Source organism: Salmo salar, chromosome 01, assembly GCF_965601325.2.
Source record: "Salmo salar chromosome 01, fSalSal1, whole genome shotgun sequence".
Taxonomy (NCBI): Eukaryota; Metazoa; Chordata; class Actinopteri; order Salmoniformes; family Salmonidae; genus Salmo; species Salmo salar.
In genome coordinates this window covers 27,616,136-27,639,791 of record NC_138291.1, presented here as the reverse complement: position 1 = coordinate 27,639,791, position 23,656 = coordinate 27,616,136, and the positions used below count along the sequence as shown (strand labels likewise).

Below are 23,656 nucleotides of genomic sequence, written 5' to 3'. Positions count from 1 at the left end.
CCTTGAGGTGCTCATGTTACATAAGAGGCACTCCTGGCTGGTATTGCATCATCTTCTCCCTCTCGCCACTACCACCCCCACTCATCCAGAAAAGGGTTGAATATTTGAGCTTCTGAGGTGATTCATTTGAGCTTCTGAGGTGATTCATTTGTCAAATTAAAGTTCTCCCAGTCAGTGGTGTAAAGTACTTAAGATAAAATACTTTAAAGTACTACTTAAGTAGTTTTTTGGGGTATCTGTACTTTACTTTACTTTACTTTACTAAAATTGTGCTATCTGGTTTGCTTAATATAAGGAATTTTCAATTATTTGTACTTTTACTTTTGATACTTAAGTATATTTTAGCAACTACATAAACTTTTGATACTTAAGTATATTTAAAACCAAATACTTTTAGACTTTTACTCAAGTAGGATTTAACTGGGTGACTTTCACTTTTACTTGAGTCATTTTCTATTAAGGTATCTTTTAATCAAGTATGAAAATGGAGTACTGTTCCCACCACTGCTTCCAGTCTGAAACTCACATGTGAAAGGTGAACGTAATGTTCAGGCAGTTTTTGACATTTCTAAAATGTCTCCCCAATGATTCCTATGACTAAACAAGGCTGGAGCTTACCTCATGGGTTCTTTGATTACTTCAATCTGATTACTTTCCCTTCAAAGAAAGTACTACATTATCCACTGTTGTCTGCTAAGAGGTCTTTAAACACATACAATCAATCCTCTCATAGCGTTCTATGTTATGATGTGGAGTATGACTAGCTGCTGAGAGGCACTTCCTCTGGAAATGAGGTGGAACACAGGAGTTAAATAAACCCCCACTAACAGGACCAGCAACAGGCTAATATCCACATGATGAAGGAACTCAACTAAACCAGGGACCATGTATGCAAGCAGCAAGTGTGTTCCCCATGTTTGTTTCCAGCATCTGCCTTAGTCAATTGCCTGTACACTCTTTACACTCTTAGAAAACCTAAAAGGGTTCTTCGGCTGTCCCCATAGGAAAACCCTTTTTGGTGCCAGGTAGAACCCTTTTGAGTTTTATGTAGAACCCTTTCCACAGAGAGTTCTACATGGAACCCAAAAAGTTGAACCTGGAACCAAATATGGTTCTCTTATGGGGACAGAACCAAAGAACCCTTATGGAATCCTTTTTTCTAAGAGCGTAGGACAGTAGTTGGAATCCAATTGGCTGCGTCATGGATAAGCCTAATTGGTTGTGCGATAGAGAGAACAGCTCCAGTCCCATGTCAGACTTATCGTAGAGGACTGAGAGATGCCAGGAGATTGCAGAAACAAAGTTTTGGGCCCTACTGACAGACGTCTGGCTAGAGCCACCGCAGGCGAGGCAAGGCACACACAAAGCCCTGCCTGTGTTCCACTGGATGTTTTCAGCGCTGTAGCCGTCTGTTTCTACTGTCTCATTCACCTCACATTAAAGCTGCCTGCACAGGCTGTGTGGAGAGAGTTCAACTCTGCCCACTCACACACACACACATCTCCATGCTCGATCCACACACGAGATAGAGCTGTCTGGCACATGCTTAGATCCATGAAATACAGTTTTTGTTTTACGCCTTTCGGAGTCTACTTTAAAACAATGTTTTTGCATGATTATTTCAACAAAAATAAAGTGTTTCTGCCATTATCCTGTGTATTGACTTAGAGCATGAAGTGGAAAAGATTAAGGCAGGGCAATAGATAATGACAATCGTTCACGTTAACAGGTAACAATGTATTCCTACTAATTATGTCATGGGTTGTGAATGTTTTTGTTACCTGTCATGGTGACCTTAATGTTAGTGACCTGTCTTGCCCTCAGACGTAAACGAGTGTTTGGACCAATCGGTGTGCTTCCATGGTAGATGTGTCAACTCCGAGGGCTCTTACAGCTGTAACTGTTACCAAGGATACCAGGCCTCTTTGGACAACAACAGTTGTCAAGGTACTTGTTTGTGAAAACAGTCACACATCATACATTTTCCAGGTTTGGTCTTCAAGTAACAGTTCTCTGAAGGGGCAATAGTGCTCCTGAAGAAGCCTTTGAGGTCCAGGGTCTTTCAATAAATGTTGTTAACAGTGAGGAGCAGTGGTGTTTTAACGAGGTCCTCCTCCATACTGCCATTTCTCCAGATGTGGATGAGTGTCTGCTCCCTGGAGCCTGCCTCCATGGCAGGTGTGCCAATCTGGATGGCTCCCACAGGTGCAGCTGTAACCCTGGTTACCAAACCACTCCTGACAGCAGGGCCTGTGAAGGTCTGTAAAGGATTAGATGTGTGGAATATGACTCTTCACGGTATAACGCTGTTCTCTTTGAGCCCTGAGCTCTCTGTGGCTTTTTTAATGCCTCATTATTGTTTTATTAGATGTCGATGAGTGTGCTACTCCTAATGTGTGCCCCGGGGGAATTTGCACTAACACCGAAGGTTTCTACTCATGCAAGAACTGCAGCCCTGGATTCCAGCGATCAGCGGATGGACATAGATGTGAAGGTACTGTATGTAACCTGTACAGCCTTTAGTGTTTCAGTCAATGGTATAACTACCATGTCAGACAGTGTGTAGCAACCTACTGAACATTCTTCATGGTAATCCGTGTCTTTGTTCCAGATGTGGATGAGTGCTCCCAGGCAGACATGTGTCTAGGAGGGGTATGTGCCAACACAGAGGGCTCCTTTACCTGCACCAGCTGTAAGGACGGATACAGGGTTTCCCAGGACAGGCAGAGGTGTAACGGTGAGTCCAGTCAAAGCCTTCCCCAACTGGCACATTCACCCACGCCTTGTAAGACTTGCCCTTTGCGTGTATCAACTGTATCAATAGTAAATCTTGTCTGTGCTGGTCTGCGTGTCTCCTCCAGATATTGATGAGTGCCAGTCTGGGTCTGTGTGTGCTAACGGGATCTGTCTGAACTCTGAGGGCTCTTACTCCTGCATCACCTGTCCCTCAGGCTACAGCGTCTCCCTAGATGGAGAGCTCTGTGAAGGTTTGTCCATCCTCCCTGAAACCACATCTAATGGTCTGTCCCGAAGGAGTTGTACGTTACTGACCAGTCTGAGTTTGTTTGTTACTGATTGGAACAGATATTGATGAGTGTGCGCTGCCCACTACGTGCCCCAAGGGAACATGCACCAACACAGAGGGTTCTTTCATCTGCACCATCTGCAGGCCAGGCTACATAGTGACTGAGGATGGGCTGGAGTGTGAAGGTGTGTTACAGTATGCTGTGTAAGCATGTTAGGTTCTGCCCTCGGCCCTGCGTGTGTCAGATGCGAGAGAGTGTGCCAGGTTACGACCCACTGGGCCCTGTGTGAGTCCTGCCAGGCCTCTCTCTCACACATTGCTTGTGTTAACAGCAAGCTCAGGTTGTCTGTAAATGGCATCAGGTGTGACGACTTGGACAAAGCTCCTCTCCTGAGCTAAAGATCCCAAAATACTCCTCCCAGACATCACATCATAACTGGGTCTTGGATCCCTCTCCCTCTGGCACCATGTGTTCAAAAGAATGACCCATAGGCCTAAAATAAAACACAGTGAAGTCAGCCTGTCCCACTGATAGATCAGCTGGAAAGATAGATGTGTTGACAGTGGAACTTTATGCCATATCATTTATAAACTGATCAAAATGATTACATGCGGCACACTGTCATGTTTTCCACCAGGCATGCTGTCCTCTGCTACAGCTCAGGGATGTAGTTAACTGGGCTTCTCTCTGTCTCTCTGTCCTGTTGTTTAGATGTGGATGAGTGCTTGGTGGCTAACGTGTGCCCAGGCCAGCTGTGTAGGAACAGTCCCGGATCCTTCTCCTGCAGGAGCTGTGGGACTGGCTTTACCCTGTCTGAGGACCGCTCCCACTGCATGGGTAAGACTGCCTAACTAACCTCTGGGAAACACTCACCCCCACCCTCCCCTTCTTCTCCCCAAGAGGAAAACTACAGATCCAGTTCGATATTATTCAATGTTATTTAATGGAAGGGTGGATCGAGACTAGGAAGAAGATCTCCTTTTTGAAATGTTTTGCTCTGGGAAAATCCTGAAAACAAGTTCAAGTCAGATTTTGATTGGATTTTAATGGATGTCTCCGTGCCAGGAAAAGATTAACGGTCTAATATGAAATTAAACCGTCCACTGCCCTGCTCGTATGTAGTCAGCACACACTGTGGATCTCCTCTTTTGACCCACAGGCAAACGGAGCCATTTCAATCACTTAACAATGGCCTGCACTATTTTCCCAATATTAAATATAATCTGTACCAGAGCGAGGAATTTCCAATGATCACATAACAGAGAGCCAGGGAGTGTTTGTTGATACAGTAATTATACCCCACCTTTACTAGCTTGCTGTTTTGGAATCGATGCCTGTCCTGCATACTTAGCCTATCTCTCCACCCTTTTTAATAAAGCACTGTCAGTGCAAGCTAATAAAGGAGGCTTTGCTTACTGTATGTGCAGACTGACTCCTTGCATTCAGCCATTAGTCATGTTATCAGGCCAGAGACTCTGAGAGGCTGTCTCCTTGCATTCAGCCATTAGCCATGTTATCAGGCCAGAGACTCTGAGAGGCTGTCTCCTTGCATTCAGCCATTAGTCATGTTATCAGGCCAGAGACTCTGAGAGGCTGTCTCCTTGCATTCAGCCATTAGTCATGTTATCAGGCCAGAGACTCTGAGAGGCTGTCTCCTTGCATTCAGCCATTAGTCATGTTATCAGGCCAGAGACTCTGAGAGGCTGTCTCCTTGCATTCAGCCATTAGTCATGTTATCAGGCCAGAGACTCTGAGAGGCTGTCTCCTTGCATTCAGCCATTAGTCATGTTATCAGGCCAGAGACTGAGAGGCTGTCTCCTTGCATTCAGCCATTAGTCATGTTATCAGGCCAGAGACTCTGAGAGGCTGTCTCCTTGCATTCAGCCATTAGTCATGTTATCAGGCCAGAGACTGAGAGGCTGTCTCCTAGAACTGATGGGCTAGATCTGACCTCACTCATGTTATGATGCTCTCTCTCTCTCTCTCTCTCTCCTTCAGACATAAACGAGTGCCTGTCCACAGGGGTCTGTCCCATGGGCGTTTGCAACAACACAGAGGGCTCTTACTCCTGTATGACCTGTGACCTTGGCTACACGCTGGCGCCCAATAAGCTCTCCTGTGAAGGTACACATTTTTTACTAGGGACTAAACTCTAATGACGCTTCACTCCTGCTGGAAGTCCTCCTCTTATGCTGATGACTTATTTCCAGTCAGTCACAGCTCTGCATGCTAGACCAGCACTGGCAGTCATCATAACTCCCTGAAGTCTATTCTGAAAATGATGTATATTCTTGTGGGAGGTTGTGACACTTTCCTCGAAAGTTTGGCCGCATTATTTGGAGGATAAACTGAGAACCCACTTGGATTAATAGCCAATGATCTGCCATCTGTGGTGTGAATGTGTCACGCTACATTAGACTGTATGGTATGTGTGTTTCCCCTCCGTGTCCCCTCCCCGGCAGACATCGATGAGTGTGAGGACAGCAGTCTGTGTCTGGGAGGACAGTGCACCAACAGCCCCGGCTCCTACAGCTGCTCCTGTCCCCCGGGTCTGGAGCTGGTGGATGGGACGTCCTGCAGAGGTACACACACAATTCTAGGATCCCACGGCCAACACAACCACAGGGACAGATACAGTGCCTTCAGAAAGTATTCATGCGCCTTGACTTATTCAAAAAAAAATTGTTACAGCCTGAATTCACAATGGATTGCATACATTTTTTTCACCCATCTGCACACAATACCCCATAATGACAAAGTGAAAACATGTTTTTAGAAATGTTGGCAAATGTATTGATAATGAAGTACAGAAATCTTATTTACATAAGTATTCACACCCCTTTGCTATGACACTCCAAATTAAGCTCAGGTGCATCCAATTTCCTTTGATCATCCTTGGGATTTCACTACAACTTGATTGGAGTCCACCGGTGGCCAATTAAATTGTTTGGACATTATTTAGAAAGAAATACACCTGTCTATAAGGTCCCACAGTCGACAGTGCATGTCAGAGCAGAAACTATACCATGAACTCCAAGGAACTGTCCGTAGATCTCCGAGGTAGAATTGTGATGAGGCATATATCTGGGTAAGGGTATACAACAATTTCTAAAGTGTTTAAAGTTTCCAAGCGCACCGTGGTCTCCATCATTGGCAAATTAAATAAATATGGAACTACCAAGACTCTGCCTAGAGCTGGCCGTCCAAACTGAACAACTGGACAAGAAGGACCCTGGTCAGGGAGGTGACCAAGAACCCAATGACCACTCTGACAGAACTACAGAGTTCCTTGGCTGAGATGGGAGAACCTGCCAGAAGGACAAGTCTCTACAGCACTTTACCAATCAGGGCTTTATGAGAGTGGCCAGACAGCGTCAGGGACTGGGAGACTGGTAAGGATAGAGGGAACAATGAATGGAGCCAAATAGAGACAAATCCTTGATGAGAACCTGCTTCAGAGTGCAAACGACCTTAGACTGGGGCGAAGATTTACGTTCCAACAGGACAATGAACCCAAGCATACAACCAAAGCAACCCTGGAATGGCTTCAGAACAAGAATGTGAAAGTCTTTGAGTGGCCCAACCAAAGCCCAGACTTGAATCCGTTTTGAAAATTGGTGGAAAGACTTGAAGATTGCTCTTCACCGCCGCTCCCCATCTAACTTAACAGAACTTGAGAAACTCTGCAAGGAAGAATGGGAGTAAAATCCCCAAATCCAGAAGTGCAACGCTGATAGACATACCCAAGACGACTCAAAGCTGTAATCACCCCCAAAGGTGCTTCTACAAAGTATTGACTCCGATGTATGAATACTTATGTAAATATGACATTTCTATATTTCATTTAATACATTTGCAAAAATGTCTAAACATGTTCTCACTTTGTCATAATGGGGTATTGTGTGTAGACGGGTGAGATGTAACTTTTTTGAATTCAGGCTGTAGCACAACAAAATGTGGAATAAGCCAAGGGTTATGAAAACTTTCTGAAGGCACTGTAAGTACAATGAAAAGGCTCTTTATTGCTGATCTTAAATAGCATTAGTTGATTGGTTTTGTTTAAAACTAAGCACCCGGTTAAACATTTAAGTAGGCTAGGACTTAGGACTGCGGTATAGCCTGAATTTAACATTGAGCCCAAAGGGAAAAACTAACAGCTGCAGAGTTACTTCACTCACACAGGGCATTGGTTTACGTTCGTTCAGCTCTACCCGCACAGGGTTTCCCACCGTACGTGGCTTCGTTGCGGGATGTGGCATCGGCCTTGAAACTATGTTCCCCAACAACTACGGTGGGGAACATACGTACACAGAGTGGCTCTGCTGATCAATGTAGAAATGCACTCACATACTCTGGAATAAACACTTTCCTTTAGATGGTGCTATTGTGAGCGTTGTACAAGTCCACTCTCTGTAGTTGAAAGCTGGATGGCAGGCTCTCCCTGCTGCGCCAGGCGTGTCCCCCCATGTCTGTAACATACAATTAGAGCATGTACTGACCTACAGCTTGGAATCACACACACTAGGCAAAAGCCCTTTACTTTAGTAGCGTTGTAATGTAGTCTTTTTCGCACAGGCGATCAGAGGAGAGAGACAGCGGTCGAGGTGCAGCGAGAGGTCAAAGTAGAGAGGTTCCAAGTGGAATGGCGCGTTGAAGGTAAGCGTCCATTTACTTTTGCCTCTAGTTCTGGGGCGTGTTTAGCAATTAGTTCGGGGAGGGAGGACGTGATAAGGATTGACAACAGCTGTCTCATGGTCAATATAGGCCATGCCAATCTGTAGAATCACAGCACATCCTGGGAAGCAAGTAAACAGTTCATGCAATTCAATTTCACACGTGAGAATGGCAATCGTAAATAACACATCACACATGAGTGAAAGGGACTCATAAAATAGGGGATGCTAGCAAAATATGACATGCTGATAAGTAATATAATAAACAATACATTTTAGTCATTTAGCAGACGCTCTTATCCAGAGCGACTTACAGTAGTGAGTGCATACATTTCATGTTTTTTTTGTTTTTTGTACTGGCCCCCCGTGGGAATCGAACCCATAACCCTGGCGTTGCACACACCATGCTGGCATTGCAAACACCATGCTCTACCAACTGAGCCACAGGGAAGGACATGCTGATAATATAAAGTATTACTGAACAAAAATATAAATGCAACAATTTCAAAGATTTTACTGAGTTACAGTTCATAGAAGGAAATCAGTCATTTGAAATGTATTAGGCCCTAATCTATGGATTTCACATGACTGGGAATACAGATATGCTTCTGCTGGTCAGATACCTTAAAAAAAGGTAGGGGCGTGAATCTGAAAACCAGTTAGTATCTGGTGTGACCACCATTTGCCTCATGCAACATGACAGACACATCTCCTTCACATAGAGTTGATCAGGCTGTTGATTGTGGCCTGTAGAATGTTGTCCCACTCCTCTTCATTGGCTGTGTGAAGTTGCTGGATGTTGGCGGGAACTGGAACACGCTGTCGTACTCGTCGATCCAAAGCATCCCAAACATGCTCAATGGGTGAATGTCTAGTGTGTATGTAGGCCATGAAAGATCTGGGACATTTTCAGTTTCAAGGAATTGTGTACAGATCCTTGCTACATGGGGCTGTGCATTATCATGCTGAAACATGAGGTGATAGCAGCGGATGAATGGGACTACAATGGGCCTCAGGATCTCGTCATTTCCACTGATAAAATGAAATTGTGTTCGTTGTCCGTAGCTTATGCCTGCCCATACCATAAGCCCACCTCCACCATGGGGCACTCTGTTTACAACGTTGGCATCAGTAAACCACTCGCCCACATGACACCATACACGTGGTCTGAGGTTGTGAGTCCTGTTGGACGTACTGCCACATTCTCTAAGATGACGTTGGTGGCGGCTTATGGTAGAGAAATGAACATAAAATTCTCTGGCAACATCTCTAGTGAACATTCCTGCAGTCAGCATGCCAATTGTACGCTCCTTCAAAACTTCAGGCATCTGTGGCATTGTGTTTGGTGATAAAACTGCACATTTTAGAGTGGCCTTTTTTTGTGCCCAGTACAAGGTGCACCTGTGTCATGATCATGCTGTTTAATCAGCTTCTTGATATGCCACACTTGTCAGGTAGATGGATTATCTTGGCAAAGGAGAAATGCTCACTAACAGGGATGTAAACACATTTGTGCACAAAATTTGAGATAAATAAGCTTTTTGTGCGTATGGAAAATGTAGGGGATCTTTTATTTCAGCTCATGAAACATGGGACCAACACTTTACATGTTGCGTTAATATTCAGCAAGAGTCAGTGTCATTTGTGACACACCCACCCTCTCTCTGGGGATATCCTTAGTGTGTATCAGTCATTTGGATTTGGAGGAAATGGGACAGTTCAATCTCCTGTTCAGCTGTGGAGTAGTGTCGGTCTAGGGTGATCAGTGGAGAAGGGGACTGTCTGAACACAGATGGTTCCTACCTCTGCATCTGTTCCTATGGATGCACCACAGAGGGAAACGGCTGCCAAGGTGAGCGAGAACAAGCTATAATGCTAGGATTATAACTAACTACCAACTGGTTTGAATGCATTACCACAATTAGCACAAGCCACAAGTTCCTCCTGTCTGGGTAAGGACAGACAGTGCATGCAGAGGGCAGCTTGTACTCCCTGACTCTGTCTCTCTGGGCTGAGCCCTTTCCCCCTTGCTCTCCCCACAGCTCCAGCTCTGGGGAGCCTAGGTGTCCACTGGTTCCCCAGGCCAGTTAGGCAGCAGGGATCAAACCCAGCCATTTTTTCTAATAGGCTGTTGCCAGACATCAACAGTCTGACTGCTCCTCCTCTTTCACCTCCAATTGACCAGGTTTGATGTCATTCCAGCCGCACCCATTGCCCTGGTCACACCAGAGAGAGAAATGCTGCTCCTGATTGTTGGCCAGAGCGCTAGCTAGCCTTTCACTGGAACTTTCTGGAGCATTAGCTGTCAAAATACAGAGGAATGGAGCACTGGAAGAATCAATATGAAAGGAATGTAACTCCGGCTAAATGTCTGAGCTGCATATTATTGATTCTGGCCTGTTTTACTGCTGAGAGGTATCTAACATTAGCGTAACCTGAATGACAAATCATTGGGCAGTACACTGAGCATGTTATCGCTGTGAAGCAGGCAAGCATAGAGCAGGGCCACTCTGTGAGGGTGGAAGATCCTGGAGGGGGCTATAGTGGGTGAGGGGCCCATGGTGTGAGGGGACTGGACCTCTTCCAGGCCATACGTACCCGGCAGGCTAGGCAGCCCCTCCCCAGTGTCCTGTGATGATGGCTGGGCTTTCCCATCAGTCCGCTGGGCTGTGGCCATGAACTGTAGTACCAGACATCATCCACAATAGTGAGCAAGGCAGGTCCAACCTGCACTCCCCTGCCCCTCTGCCACAGCAAATATTATCCTATAAATCAGAGGCTGGGTATATTTTCATGTCGTCTGCCATTGTGTGTGCAGTGCTGACACAATGAAAGCCAGGCCTCTCTGCCATGGGCCCTGCAGGGAGAGGAGAGGGGGCGCATGGGAAGGAGGGGGGTCAGGTGAGCCCGAGTGGTTGGCCTTCTGGTTGGATCACAGGTGGACTGGCTGGATGGCTTGCTGCTTACAGGGCTATGGGCGCTGGTACTGTCTGGAACATAACCATGGACAGTGGACTAACCTCAGTAAATCATAAAGATGAACTACTAATCACTAGTCAATCTAGTATAACCTGCCGTACAGCTCTGTTTTAGATAAATCATTGCTGTAAATGTTTTATCGAATCACATGGCTATTAAACCGGAACATAAATTGGGGTGCTGTCCCATGTTGTTTTCAGACTGTTTTGTTCCCTTTACCTCTATATGTGTTTACTGTCTACATTGAAAAATGTATCTCATCATCAGCCCTTGCTTTTCTGCCTTGACCCCACTTATTAGGCTATTCAGTCCAAATACCTTGTAAGTTGTGTTGTAATGTGGCAATTACACCAATCTACATTTAATCAAGCATATAGCCATCATTTTATGCTTTTTACTCGTCGGAGGGAATGTTCCCAGACCAATAGCCAGGGTACATACTGTTTTCATATTTTCTGTTTGCCAGTACCATAAAGTGTTCCAAATGGACAATGTATCTTACGCTCAGACAAGCCCTTGATTGCAGACATGTATTATTTTCTTCATGTTAAGAGAGAATGAGATTCTCGGTGGCTGACTGATTCATAGTACACCAAAGAAGAAAATACGCCATGACTTTCATAAACAAAGAACACTTTCTTTCACACTTTCCTCTCTTCTTATCTCCATTTCTCTCTCTCTGTGTCTCTCTCTGTCTCTCTCGCTCTCTCTGTGTCTTTCTCTCTGTGTCTGTTTCTCTCTGTGTCTGTGTCTGTCTTTCTGTGTCTGTCTCTCTCTGACTTTGTCTTTCTCTCCCCCCTCTCCTGCTCCTCCTCTCTCCCTCCAGATGTTAATGAGTGCAGTAAGGATGGCGTGTGCTCCCATGGCCAGTGTCTCAACATAGATGGCTCCTACCTCTGCCTGTGTGAGGCTGGCTTCAAGTACTCTGCAGACACAGCTGACTGTGAGGGTAAGAACACTACCAACTTCATATCTCCCTCACTCTACCCACAATCCACTGCTTCTGCCCCAGCTGAAACACAGTGTTTTCACAAAATTTGAGAAGAGTTAATAGAACGTTCCGGTCCCTTTAGACCAGAGTCTGCCCTGTGTGTGAAACGTTTTTTGTAATTGATTATGTAGCTGTAGTCAATGCCGTGTCAATGGTGACATTCCCTCAGTGAGAGTCCAACTAGGGCTCAGAGGCTTTCCTCTGGCTGTAGTCTTGCGTAAGGGAGATCCCTGTGGCTGGAGCTCTGCTTCCCATCTTCCCTTGGGGAGTATGAATTACCCCATTGTGGGATGGAGGTGTTTCTCCCTCTGGAACGTGTCCCTTTGCTTCTTCACAAGTTCTTCAGTTCCTGTGCAAATATTGTTCTTGGCCATGCCCAGTGTCTGCTGCTGAGCACTGAGGACAGCAGCACCACAGGCCTCCTGGCCGGGCCTACTCATGCTGGGGAAACATTGTACTGTGAGGAGTGGAGGGGGAATTGGATTGGTGATTGAGTGAGTGTGTGTGCATGTGTGTGTGCATGTATGACATAAGCACATGGATTTCTCAGGCCTCCTGGCCGGGCCTACTCATGCTGGAGATCCATGCTGATGTGAAGGGTGGAGAATAGGAATGATGTGTGTATGACGTTAGTACATGTTTCTCTCCACAGATCAGAATGAGTGTAAGGAGTATGGTAGCTCGGTGTGTGGCACCTGGCTCTGTGAGAACACCATTGGCTCGTATCGCTGCTTCATGGGCTGCCAGCCTGGCCTGTATGGACAGGACAACCCAGACTGTGGTAAGTCAGTGGACCACAGGCCCTGTGCTTAGTCAACAGGCAATGTACTTAGTTAGTGGACAGCTGAAGGCACTTGAATATCAGCCTTACTGCTCACTCACCTTGGGCAGTTGTCTGAAACGCTCTGCATTGTCTCGATGGCCCCCCAGCCCACCCCCATCCTACAGAGATACCAATATCAGCCTGGCACGCACACACAAAGAGGCTCATGTGGATCAAACGCTATCAGGTGCACTCAGCCTTCCTGGTCAGGGGAGCAGAGTGAGGGGAAATGGGCCCTGAAATTGGGCCACTTGATAATAGGGCCAGGTCTCATCCTCCAGACAATGGGGCTAATGGAGGTTTTTTGGCAAGGGCGATGGGTGTAACCTGATCACCGCTGTTCTCCTCTCTAAGTGGGGCAGGGCTGTCATCTGATGGGACATACGGTGCACCCCACCCCTCCCAGCCAGCCCTTGCCCTTGCCCTCCTCAGGCCACTGCGACTGAGACACCCGGTCGGGTGGTCACCTGGTCTGGCCTGGGAGGGGTGGAGACGACCAACATCTGGGTCTAACATCTGTCCAACAACAACAAAACAGCCCTGTCTCCATGACAACTGAAAACAAGCCCGCCTATGTGTTTACTGGCAAAGACAGACCATCAGTCTGTGTATGTGTGTGTCCATGAGAGATGAACATAATTTTACTATATTCAGAAGAGTGTTTGATTAGTGCTGGAGCACGCCTGTTTTCGAAGCAGTTTGTATCGGCGGTGGCTGGCGCTGTTGTTCCCCTCTGCTGGTAAACTTCTCAGTTACTGTAAAACATGGATCAAGTCGGTTTTAGAAGAGGCATAGCTGACATTGAACAAAAACATACAGGCCAAGTATTTGCTCTTATCAAAATGGCTTCCAAACAGGCAGGGCCAGGACTGAAGGGAAGAGTGTGATAGCATGATCTACTGGAATGATCTAGTGAACCCCGGATGGGGCGGACTGAGAGAGAGGGTGTTGAGATGCAGTGGTGAGCACCATGTTATATTCTATCGCCATGACTCTTTATTTGACTCACAGTGGAGAGCGGAGCAGCAGCACACCCGGGCCGATGACAGAGCCTGGCTTGGTGTGGCCCTCTCCCCTCGGAGGACTATGATGTTGTGTGGCTGGATCCCATCATGGAGGGGCCTGTTGTGAGAGGTGGCCAGATCCAAAACAGCTGCTCACAGCCTCCTCACCTCTGTTTTACCATTTAGCGTCAACATGGCCCGTCATCTGCTCGCAGAGGCTCAATTCAATATAGTCTGAATAAGTTCTGTGATGTAAATAAGTGCAGATGGTAATTGCATTAGGGCCCCACCGCTTCTGCTCCGTTGGGTAGCCATGTTGTTGTGTAACTGTCTCCTCTTACTTATCCAACCACCAATAAGGTTTTTCCACAGCAGCTTGACCATTGCGATCACACATTGTGGATCATGATCCACCACACTGTTTAGGTTGAGCCTGTTAAAACTCAACAGTCCAAGTCATAATACCCCAGAGCATTGTAACAGCTCCATCCTCTCTGGTCCAGTGATGCAGCCAGCCGTGGCCATCTCTGACCCACTCTCTCTTCACCTCTGTTCTGATGCCAGCCTCCCTCCTCTCTTCCAGGCTACCCAGCATCTCCCTGGGACTTACATACAGTACATACATACAGTACATCCCCACAGACATTGACCACAGAGCTTCTCCTCCCCTCCAGTCCCTGGGCTCAACTCCCTCAGCCTGGGCTGTGGAATCTGAGGACCAAGCCCTCTCGCCTCTCTCTCGCCTCTCCATAGCTCAGCATCCTGCACAAAGGCCACTTGTTCCAAGGCATTATGGGAGGTTATGGGAGATGCTGCCGTCACCCCAATAAAACGTCCGGGGAGGGAGCTCAATTACTCTTAGACGTTTTTGTCTGCTTGTAAAAATCATCCAATATTTAAGAAGGCCATACGCTGTAATTTGCCATTTCTCAGAGGGGCGTTGATTTATTTTTACTCCCGGGCCTCCGATGGGGCGGCGGTTGTCTTTGGCTCTGCTCACCACACTCAATTTGTGGACATAAAACAAAATGGGAAAACAGACGTTCTCCTCAGCAGAGCTTCAGCTGCAACTACGCTCTACCTCCATCCATTGGAGTTGTTCACTCAGCCCTGCTATGACAGCCTACTGTATAGAGTGACGACGGTAACGTGTTACGTAATCAGATTACTTTTATATGTAGTAAAGTTACGCGGTACTTTTTCAAATTGGGTAATACTATTACAGTTACTTTGTCAAACAATGTTTGCATTCCTTTCTGAATTATATCTCTACCAGGCGCGTTTCCATGATCCGATCTTGACTTGTTTCCTCATTTACTTCTCGAGTAAGCAGAGAAAGGCTGTTTAGAGAAAGGTCATGACTACGGCTGTTATGGTGACCGTATTACCGCCACAGTCAAATTCCATGTGAGCATTTAGTCATGGTAATTAGGCTTCTCCAAGCTCTAATGCTGCTGATGGTCGTTAGTAGCCTATCAAACTTGCTAACTGCCTGGGACTCAGCTCTCTACTGTCCATCTAATCACTCTGACATCAATGCAAATGTAAAATCTGAACACTTCATGGGAGCCCTTCAGCTCATGTTGCACAAAATGTTTATAGGCTGTGCAAATTGTGTAAGAGAACAGAGTTTTGATGGCCTCTATTAAAAAGAGGAGGATCCCATCAGCTTTCTATAGGCTAGGCCTACTATATTTATTTATCAACTTTCCTAATATTAAACACATTGCTTTGCTTTACAACAGGAGTATAGCCTACCTAGCTGGCATGAATATGAGGCATGGGAAAGTGTCTTCCATTTAAGTGCATAGATTACATATTTTTTTCCCCCCTGTTCCGAGACAGGTGCATGATAATGGTCCATTCTAAATCAAAACAAATTTCACACATATATTATTTAGTATATGTAAAGACAAGATTAAATTAAGAATAGTCTGATGGGTAACAATATTAGCCTATAGTGTGTGAAGTAAGGCAAGATAATAATATGCCCAGTGTGTGAAGTAAGGCAAGATAATAATATGCCCAGTGTGTGAAGTAAGGCAAGATAATAATATGCCCAGTCTGTGAAGTAAGGCAAGATAATAATATGCCCAGTGTGTGAAGTAAGGCAAGATAATAATATGCCCAGTGTGTGAAGTAAGGCAAGAAACAGGCCATACCTTTTTTTTGTGCTACTTTTTCAAATCATAGTCGCACACCTCGTGTAGCCTAGCCCATAGGTCTATATGTTTTGATATGGTTTGTATCACAACTAAAGTGGCCAAATAACTGAGGATCCCATCAGCTTTCTATAGGCTAGGCCTACTATATTTATTTCTCAACTTTCCTAAAATTAAGCACATTAATCCGCTTTATAACCGCTGTAGAGCCTAACTGGCATACATAGGCGGCGCGCAAGTTTCAAGTTTGGGGAAGATCATTTTCACCATAAAAATGCACCTTTATAATAAAGTATTACATGCATAATCGCATTTGTGGTCACTTTTGAGAATGGTGTTTTTCTGCTAATTGATTACATTTGGAACATTCGTGCCTATAGCCTACTGCCGCGTGCACATTGCTGCGCTTATAATGTGAAGAAATAGCCTAATAGTTTATCAACATCTGTTGTATCAGCTTCATTGCTTTTAAAAGTTTTTTTGATGCAAGTGGTTGTATTATTTGGGATCTATTGCATCCCACAACTTGTACTATGCGAGATAGTAGATTCACATAGGCTAGTGCTTTTGCTGTGCGTTAGGCCTACTCATCTTGTTGGCTGACAAACAGTTCTGGACAGTTCTTATAACATCAATATGCGCCTTGGAATTCGATAAGAGGGACGCGCGCAGTTGCTTCCCCGATGTGTCTGTCTTCACTTGTAGCCTACTTCGGAGCTGTGATGTCATGCTATGTTGTCGTCTTAGGTCTCTCTTTATGTAGTGTTGTCTCTCTTGTCATGATATGTGTTTTGTCCTATATATTTTTTTATTATTATTTTTAATCCCAGCCCCATCCCCGCAGGAGGCCTTTTGCCTTTTGCTAGGCCATCAATGTAAATAAGAATTTGTTCTTAACTGACTGCCCTAGTTAAAAAAACAAAATAAAATGAAGAACCCGATCAGAATTGAGATATCTAAGAGATCCATGTGGCCACACAAGGGGGATGTCACAGGGATGACGCTGGAGAGGCGAAGCAGGTATGGGGAGTCAAACATTTAATATGGAACGAGACAGGAACAGCGTCAGCACACGGGTAACACAGACAAATAACAATAAATGCAGCAGCGGGGGAACAGAGCTGGGGAACTGACAAATATAGGGGAGGTAATAAACATGTTATGAGTGAGTTATGGTGAGTCCAATATCGCTGATGCGCTTGACGAGGGAAGGCAGGTGTGCGTAATTGATGGCAGGAGTGCGTGATGCAGGGCAGCCTGGCACCCTCGAGTGCCAGGGGGGAAGAGCGGGAGCAGGCGTGATGGGATGCCGCCGGGAAATTCGAGGCCTGGTGAGAATATGATCAAGTGCTTGTCAAATTGTGAATGAGAGACTGATTAAGTGTGTGCAGCCTGCACAAAAAACTAAGCAGAGCTCATGCGTTTAGAGTCGTATCATTGAGCCTTAGAATGTATAAAAAATTGAAACATATAGCCCAACGTTTGCATAAATAACTCTAAATTAATTATATAGGAGGACCTGTTTCTTTGTTAACCGTTAACACAAAATAGCCGCATGGGCTCACTCCCTCTGAAATCATTTGGAGAAAATATCCTTTCTATTTTATTCACCTATGTTCAATTGTATTCTTCATATTATAAAATAATGCCATGAAATTCTAAGCACATCTTTTCTGCTAAATGAACTAGTGTAGCCCACAGCCATATGGCATAGCCAGATCAGGGCCTAACATAAGGACAATTCAGAGTATGCTATTCTGTTCTTCTGAAATAGACTTATCATGTTTCTTTAGAGCTGTCTAAAATGAATAATGGATGTATTGTGATGGTGTAGGCTATAATACATTTATTTATTAGACTTTTTCAAATGTAGATGTTCCAAAGGTCCGCATCAGTGGCTTGTAGGCTATGCGTGGAAGCCAGGAGATGCTAAACATGTTTATGTTAATTAAGGGTAAATTATCGTGAGACCGGCAGGTATTTGCTTGACAATCACCGGCTGACAAAATGTAATGACCACCACAGCCCTAGTCATGACAGCTGCTGTCCATAGAAATGTATAGAGGGCACACCTCTGATCATTGCCATTGATCGCTTCGGTGATAGCAAAGCCCATAGAGGGCTTTCCCTTCTAGTGGCAAGTGTGCCCTCTATACAACTCTATGGGTCCATGTACTTGCGATCTATAACCAGAACTGGCGGCTTGAGAAAGATTTTGAATGAAAAGATAGGAAATCTGTACAGATGTTTGGCTTAAAGTATATATGGCTAATTAAGCAGCCAATAGATATAGCGTAGCACTTGTAGACTTCCACAGGAAAGCCGTGCAACAGACGAAAGTGGAAACTAGTGATCAAACATGAGTAAGTAACCTTTTTTTGGTAGAGCGCACGCGGCTTACTTTGCTCCTTCCGACAGTCAAACAGTGAGATTCTTTTATGAAAGTAACCCAAAGTAATATAACTGGTAATATAATATGTAACTTTCCACACAGAATAATATTGTAAAGTAGCATGTTACTTTTGTTAAATGTAACGAGTAATATCTATCTCAACTAATCCCAACACTGGTGAGTACTGTATGAGAAAAGCAGTGTGTGATTGTCAATGTGTTGGAAAAGAAACCTGCATCTCATTTTGATCCTTTCTTTCCAGCTGCAGTTCGGCATTGTGGCTATCAATTTTGTGTGGCTACGGCTTGTCTTTAATAAGGCATACAGGGCTGGAAATGGTTTGTGGTCACACTGTCTTCTACCTCCCACGCTGACTAATGTATGGAAAAATGACGGGTTTCAAAAGACATTTAGCACGCTGTGGTCACTGTGGTCTAGATGTAGGGCAATGTCAGGGAATGTAGGGCGATTTTGGGCAATGGGCATGCATACACAGTTTATGAAACAGGGTTTAACCTTGGAGGTGACCCAGGTCGGGCGGGGTTGGGAATGAAACGACAGATGAAACAGGGAAAATAAATATCCCTCCTCATCCCCGACCAATCCTACGCATCAAATAACCCTGGCCTGCATATGGGTCCAATCAGGCCAGGGTTTAACCAGGGAACCAGGAATAGGGGAGACGTGTGAAGGGTGAGCCAGCAGTCAGCTAGCCTCACAGGCCCACCATGTGCTCCACATTACAACATGGCACAGAGACCCCCACTTAACCTGCTCACCTGATCCAGCCTGCACCATTACCAAGCCAGGGTGGATCCACACTCAGGAAGGGGCACCTGGGTCAGACCATTAGGAAGGGGGGGGTGTAATGGAGAAGATGACCCCAGATAGCCTGTATTGTTAGAGTATACATTTCCCACAGGCCATTTAGCTTCAGGTATATTATTAACATGCTCACTCTCTGGCTGGACAGTCAGTCTTAATTAAAGAGTTTAGTAAGTCTGTTAGTCCAAGGGTTTCGAAGGATCCGAGTCAAAGACATGGCCATGGAAAGACTAAAGAAATTTGGCCCAGACATTCCCCTTGGTCTTCGAGATGATGATTTGATAGCATCATGCACGCCACTACATGTAAAAATGGGAACATTGTTTCCATGTTTCAGATGGATGAAAACCTTGAGGCAGACACTGATTATTTAATGTAGCAGCTGAGAGCTTAGATGACCTTCCTGAGAGACCTCCCAGCTGGCTGCATTACTTACGCTGACCATCCAAAACTCCACTTAAGATTTTCACATATGCCAAAATGTTCTTCAGTGTTACAGTATACACCTCATCTTACTACAAGTCTGTAGCAAGGCCTCATAGTCCAAAAGTTAACATTTGAATGGGGAAACGGCTACATGTTTTTGATAATTGCCCCCTCTAATATGTTTGTAAACACAAAGTTTGGATTTTGGTGGCTCTTATTTATGTCCCAATGTCAACTTTTGTCTTCATGTCAGAGTCATTTGGCTGACATCACTGACATCACCATCTTCTGGATGGCTTTGCCTCTCCCTGCCCCCTGGACAGTGGGTCAGGCCTCCCAGAATGCACTCCTCGGTAATGTAATAGTACAGCAGGGCCCAAGCCAAGCCCTCTCCGTCCCTGCTGAATAGATTGCTTAATGCAGTCTTTCTGGCTGACTCTCCTCATTCCTCGAATGATGCAGCATTTACGAGAGCTAGGAGACAGAATAAAAATCTGATAGACAATATGTGAATGTCATTTATTTTTTTCCTCTACAAATCTGCTGACTTATGTATCCACTGTATTTTCATTTGCTCCCAACTGATGCGTTAGCATGTTTAATAAGACACACTGGGCTACTAGATGCCCTGAATGTGATGTATACTTTACTACCTACTGTACCTGGCATTATGTCATGCCCATAACGTTGTGACATATAGCGAAAAGAATACAGTACCAGATACTTCTCCATTTCCCCACTACTGTAAATGCCCTGTAAACCATTAGCTTTCGCTGAGTCAGGCGTTTTGATTCTAATTAGAAAATAACACACACAGCATGGGGTCTCTAACAAAGGAGATGTTGGCAAACTTCCCTCAAATTCCTCAACAAAGGTGCCCTTCCAAAAAAAAAATGTTTTTTTTAATGAATGTGGCTTTTGTGTGCATTTTACCTCTGTGTGATCTCTAGGGCAGGGTTTCCCAAATCCGGTGCCCCCCCTGGGTGCACGTTTTGGTTTTTGCCCTATCACTCCACAGCTGACTCAAATAATCAATGCTTGATGATGAGATGGTTATTTGAATCAGCTGTGTAGTGCTGGGGGGGGGGGGGGGGGGTTGAACATGTGATAACATAGAAAAGTGTTGTAGGAACATAATAATGGTTGTGTGTCACATAACCTGGTGACTTGGAATGTGGCCAGTGCACAAGCAGGTTAACGTTGACCAGTGATCAAACCATATGTTTTTTTTTTTTTAACAATTATAATCAGTCTGGCCTCTCTAAGAGTATCTGTCTTTGGCCTCTGCACTGTGCAATGTACGCCAAGAAATACGAAATGATGTATGTGAGAAATTGCTAACAAATGTTCCCTTAAAACAGAGGGTGGTTGGGAATCAGAGCTGTTAGCACTAGTGTTATATGGTCCAGTGGTAAGGTCCTTGTGTTCCTCTACTCACACGTTCAATGTACACATAACAAGGTCTGTCCCCTGGCTTCATTAAACATGCTTTATGATATATGGCTGTGCATGCGAGCAGCTGCACACAGTTGCCAGGTCTGGTCCTCTCCATCCTTTTGCACGCAGAAAATATTCTGAATGAGTCCAGATCAGCGCCCCGTTTAGATTTCTTGCATGAGACACATTTTTGGAATTACAAAAGTAAGATGTCAAATTAAAAAATAGGGAAATTTAGGGACCCATACAGGCCTGTCAGAGTTGTTGCACGAAATGTGCATTCATTCAACTCTTGGTTACCCGTAGCCGTTTTGACAAAATGTCTCTGAAGTAGCTTATGTGGATGTACAGGCCCCTCCATGTCTGTAAACCAGTCCCATGTTGTTACATAATCCAAAAAATAAGCAACAGGTCACTTCTCACTCCATAGACCCCAGCAGAGGAACCCTTAGATCCTAAAGGCTTCCAGATGCTGGCTCTACTTTAACATAATGTAGTCATGCTGAGAGGCAGCCCTTACAGACGTTTCACTGGGCTCATTGATAGCCATCGGAGTCAGCAGAATGGATTCAATCAATTGATCTGTGTCCCCCACAAAGCTGTAAACTATCCCATTCTCCCCCTGTATTCATTTGACATGTTATGATGATGGTGATTGCTATTGCAAGTTGTAGCGGTAGTAGTGTTTATTTTAGTATTGCAACACACTCTCATTAGCAAGCCAGTCATGTGAAATGGTAAAGTTATATACATGTAGCAGAGAAACATTGGAATGTGTTATTTTATGCTCACCTTTGGGTGCCCTCTTGTTTAGATATCGATGAGTGTGTGAATGAGAACATCTGTGGGGACCATGGCTTCTGTGAGAACACAGACGGCTCCTACCGTTGTCAGTGTGACCGGGGTTACACCAACCCCCCTGGTGAGGCCGGGGCCCATGGCTGTGTAGGTAAGTAACTGTTAAATGATACACTCCACTGGTTAGCATGGTCAGTTACTGTATACAGTACCAATGTGCAGTATGTACTGTATTCATTTGTGTGTGTGTGTGTGTGTGTGTACGCACACTTGTGTCTGTGTGTACATGCTTTGGATCCGTGTGTGAACCTCGGTGTGACTTTAACCCCCCTCTCCCGTTCCGTGGAGACGTGAACGAGTGTGAGATGAGTGCAGCGCTGTGTGGAGAGGCCCTGTGTGAGAACGTGGACGGCAGCTTCCTGTGCATCTGCCCCAGCGACAGTGAGGAATTTGATCCCATCACCAGCCAGTGCCGCCCGCAGGGTAACAACACACACAGGGACTTATGGGACTTAAGGGTTCGTCCTATCGCTGGGGGATTGAATTTTCACTGTCTTCACATCTGGGAAATAAATTGCAGGAAAGAACAAATTGCAGAAAAACGAATCCAGCTATCCTTTACAGAATTGATTTGCTGTGCTCAGAGAACAACTCACTCCAAATTCTCCCTCATGGTCAAATCTCCCCCAGTCAAATTCCCCCGAAGACAAACAAGGATAAGGTATAGCTATTGGCAAAACTGCCATGGAAAGATCTCTCTCAGAAACACTAACAGTGTTCACTGTAAACAAATTACTGAAATAAAGGTCAAGCTTACCTTGAGTCTGTGGCATTGGCTTGTCTTTAGCTTGACATGGGTATGTATACACAGACGGGACATATTTACATTAATAAGCACAATGTTCTCGGCGGGGATGTTTTTGTTCTCGTTCAGTATTAAACCCCAAGTATGCCTTGTGTACTTTGACCACATTTTACTTTTCGCTTTTGACGTGTGCTAATCAATCATGCCAGAATGAATGGTGTGTTGACTCCCATGCCAGTGTTTCCATTTGGCAATGCCCACTGCTTAACTGTGAATGCCTGAGACCATGTCTGTGGATAAATGAGTAGCTGAAGGTACTCCAGCCTACTGCCTGCCTGCCATACTGTAAGACATGGTTCTCTTGACCAGGGGAAATAGTGGCACTCATTAATACTGTTAGACATCGGGACAATTAGACTGACTGACTCTCACTGATATCATGATGACAATAAATATGATATCTAGTGGTAATAGATGTCGTCTTTACTGTAGTAATTCAACTAGATTCACAATTTATTCTGCAAATCCTCTCCAATTATTCCCCTCTGCATCTATTTATCTTCATGAGTGGTCTGATTGTCCCATAGGTGCTACAGATGAAGATGCTCCTCCTCATCCTCCTCCTAAGGCAGCCTCACCCACGGAGGAGCAGAGGAAGGAGTGTTACTACAACCTGAACGATGCTAACTTCTGTGACAACGTGCTGTCTCGCAACACCACCAAGCAGGAGTGCTGCTGCACGGTGGGGTCCGGCTGGGGGGACGACTGTGAGATCCACCCCTGCCCTGTCCCAGGGAGAGGTAGGCTTACTACAGTACGATTTGGGACTGAGTGACACTCCCAAGAGGGATCATGTCGCCATTTAGGAGACAGATTCAGATACAACTTTTCACATACTGTATGCTTACTCCTTCTCGATACACTATGTATGATGCAGTGTTACAGTATGTTTGTCCATTTATTCTTGTTTGTTTCTTCAGAGGAGTATAACCAGTTGTGTCCACATGGTAGTGGTCTTCTGCCCCAAGCGGTTTCCTCCCACAGCCTGGAACAGCAGAGTTTCAAAGGTACTTTACTCCCATGTTGCCTCCTCAAGCCACTAGCTTCTGTTTACAGTTGGTATACCTGAGGTTTCAAAGTTTTTCCTTCTCCCATAACTTTGTACCAACACAACGAAAATTGCAGTTTCAGCTCCCCTTTTATTTCCACCCATGGCAGCTGTTAAAAACATCCGGCATAATTTCCCACCTCATTTATGGTTCTCTTTCAAGCTAGCCCTTTACACCGTGACGGGATACCTGCATACCCAGCTAAT

At 45.2% G+C, this 23,656-nt stretch overlaps 1 protein-coding gene across 1 annotated transcript in view; it reads left to right on the top strand.

The window, feature by feature from the left end:
- LOC106589425 (latent-transforming growth factor beta-binding protein 2) overlaps nt 1-23,656 on the top strand; it is a 153,771-nt gene that overhangs the window by 124,184 nt on the left and 5,931 nt on the right. Inside the window, exons 20-35 of the mRNA XM_014179443.3 lie at nt 1,825-1,947; nt 2,136-2,258; nt 2,369-2,494; nt 2,612-2,737; nt 2,862-2,987; nt 3,085-3,210; nt 3,738-3,863; nt 5,025-5,150; nt 5,489-5,608; nt 7,602-7,682; nt 11,505-11,627; nt 12,322-12,450; nt 21,553-21,687; nt 21,885-22,019; nt 22,929-23,141; nt 23,322-23,408. Coding sequence (XP_014034918.3) covers nt 1,825-1,947; nt 2,136-2,258; nt 2,369-2,494; nt 2,612-2,737; nt 2,862-2,987; nt 3,085-3,210; nt 3,738-3,863; nt 5,025-5,150; nt 5,489-5,608; nt 7,602-7,682; nt 11,505-11,627; nt 12,322-12,450; nt 21,553-21,687; nt 21,885-22,019; nt 22,929-23,141; nt 23,322-23,408 — 2,025 coding nt within the window. The remainder of the gene's footprint in view (nt 1-1,824; nt 1,948-2,135; nt 2,259-2,368; nt 2,495-2,611; nt 2,738-2,861; nt 2,988-3,084; nt 3,211-3,737; nt 3,864-5,024; nt 5,151-5,488; nt 5,609-7,601; nt 7,683-11,504; nt 11,628-12,321; nt 12,451-21,552; nt 21,688-21,884; nt 22,020-22,928; nt 23,142-23,321; nt 23,409-23,656) is intronic.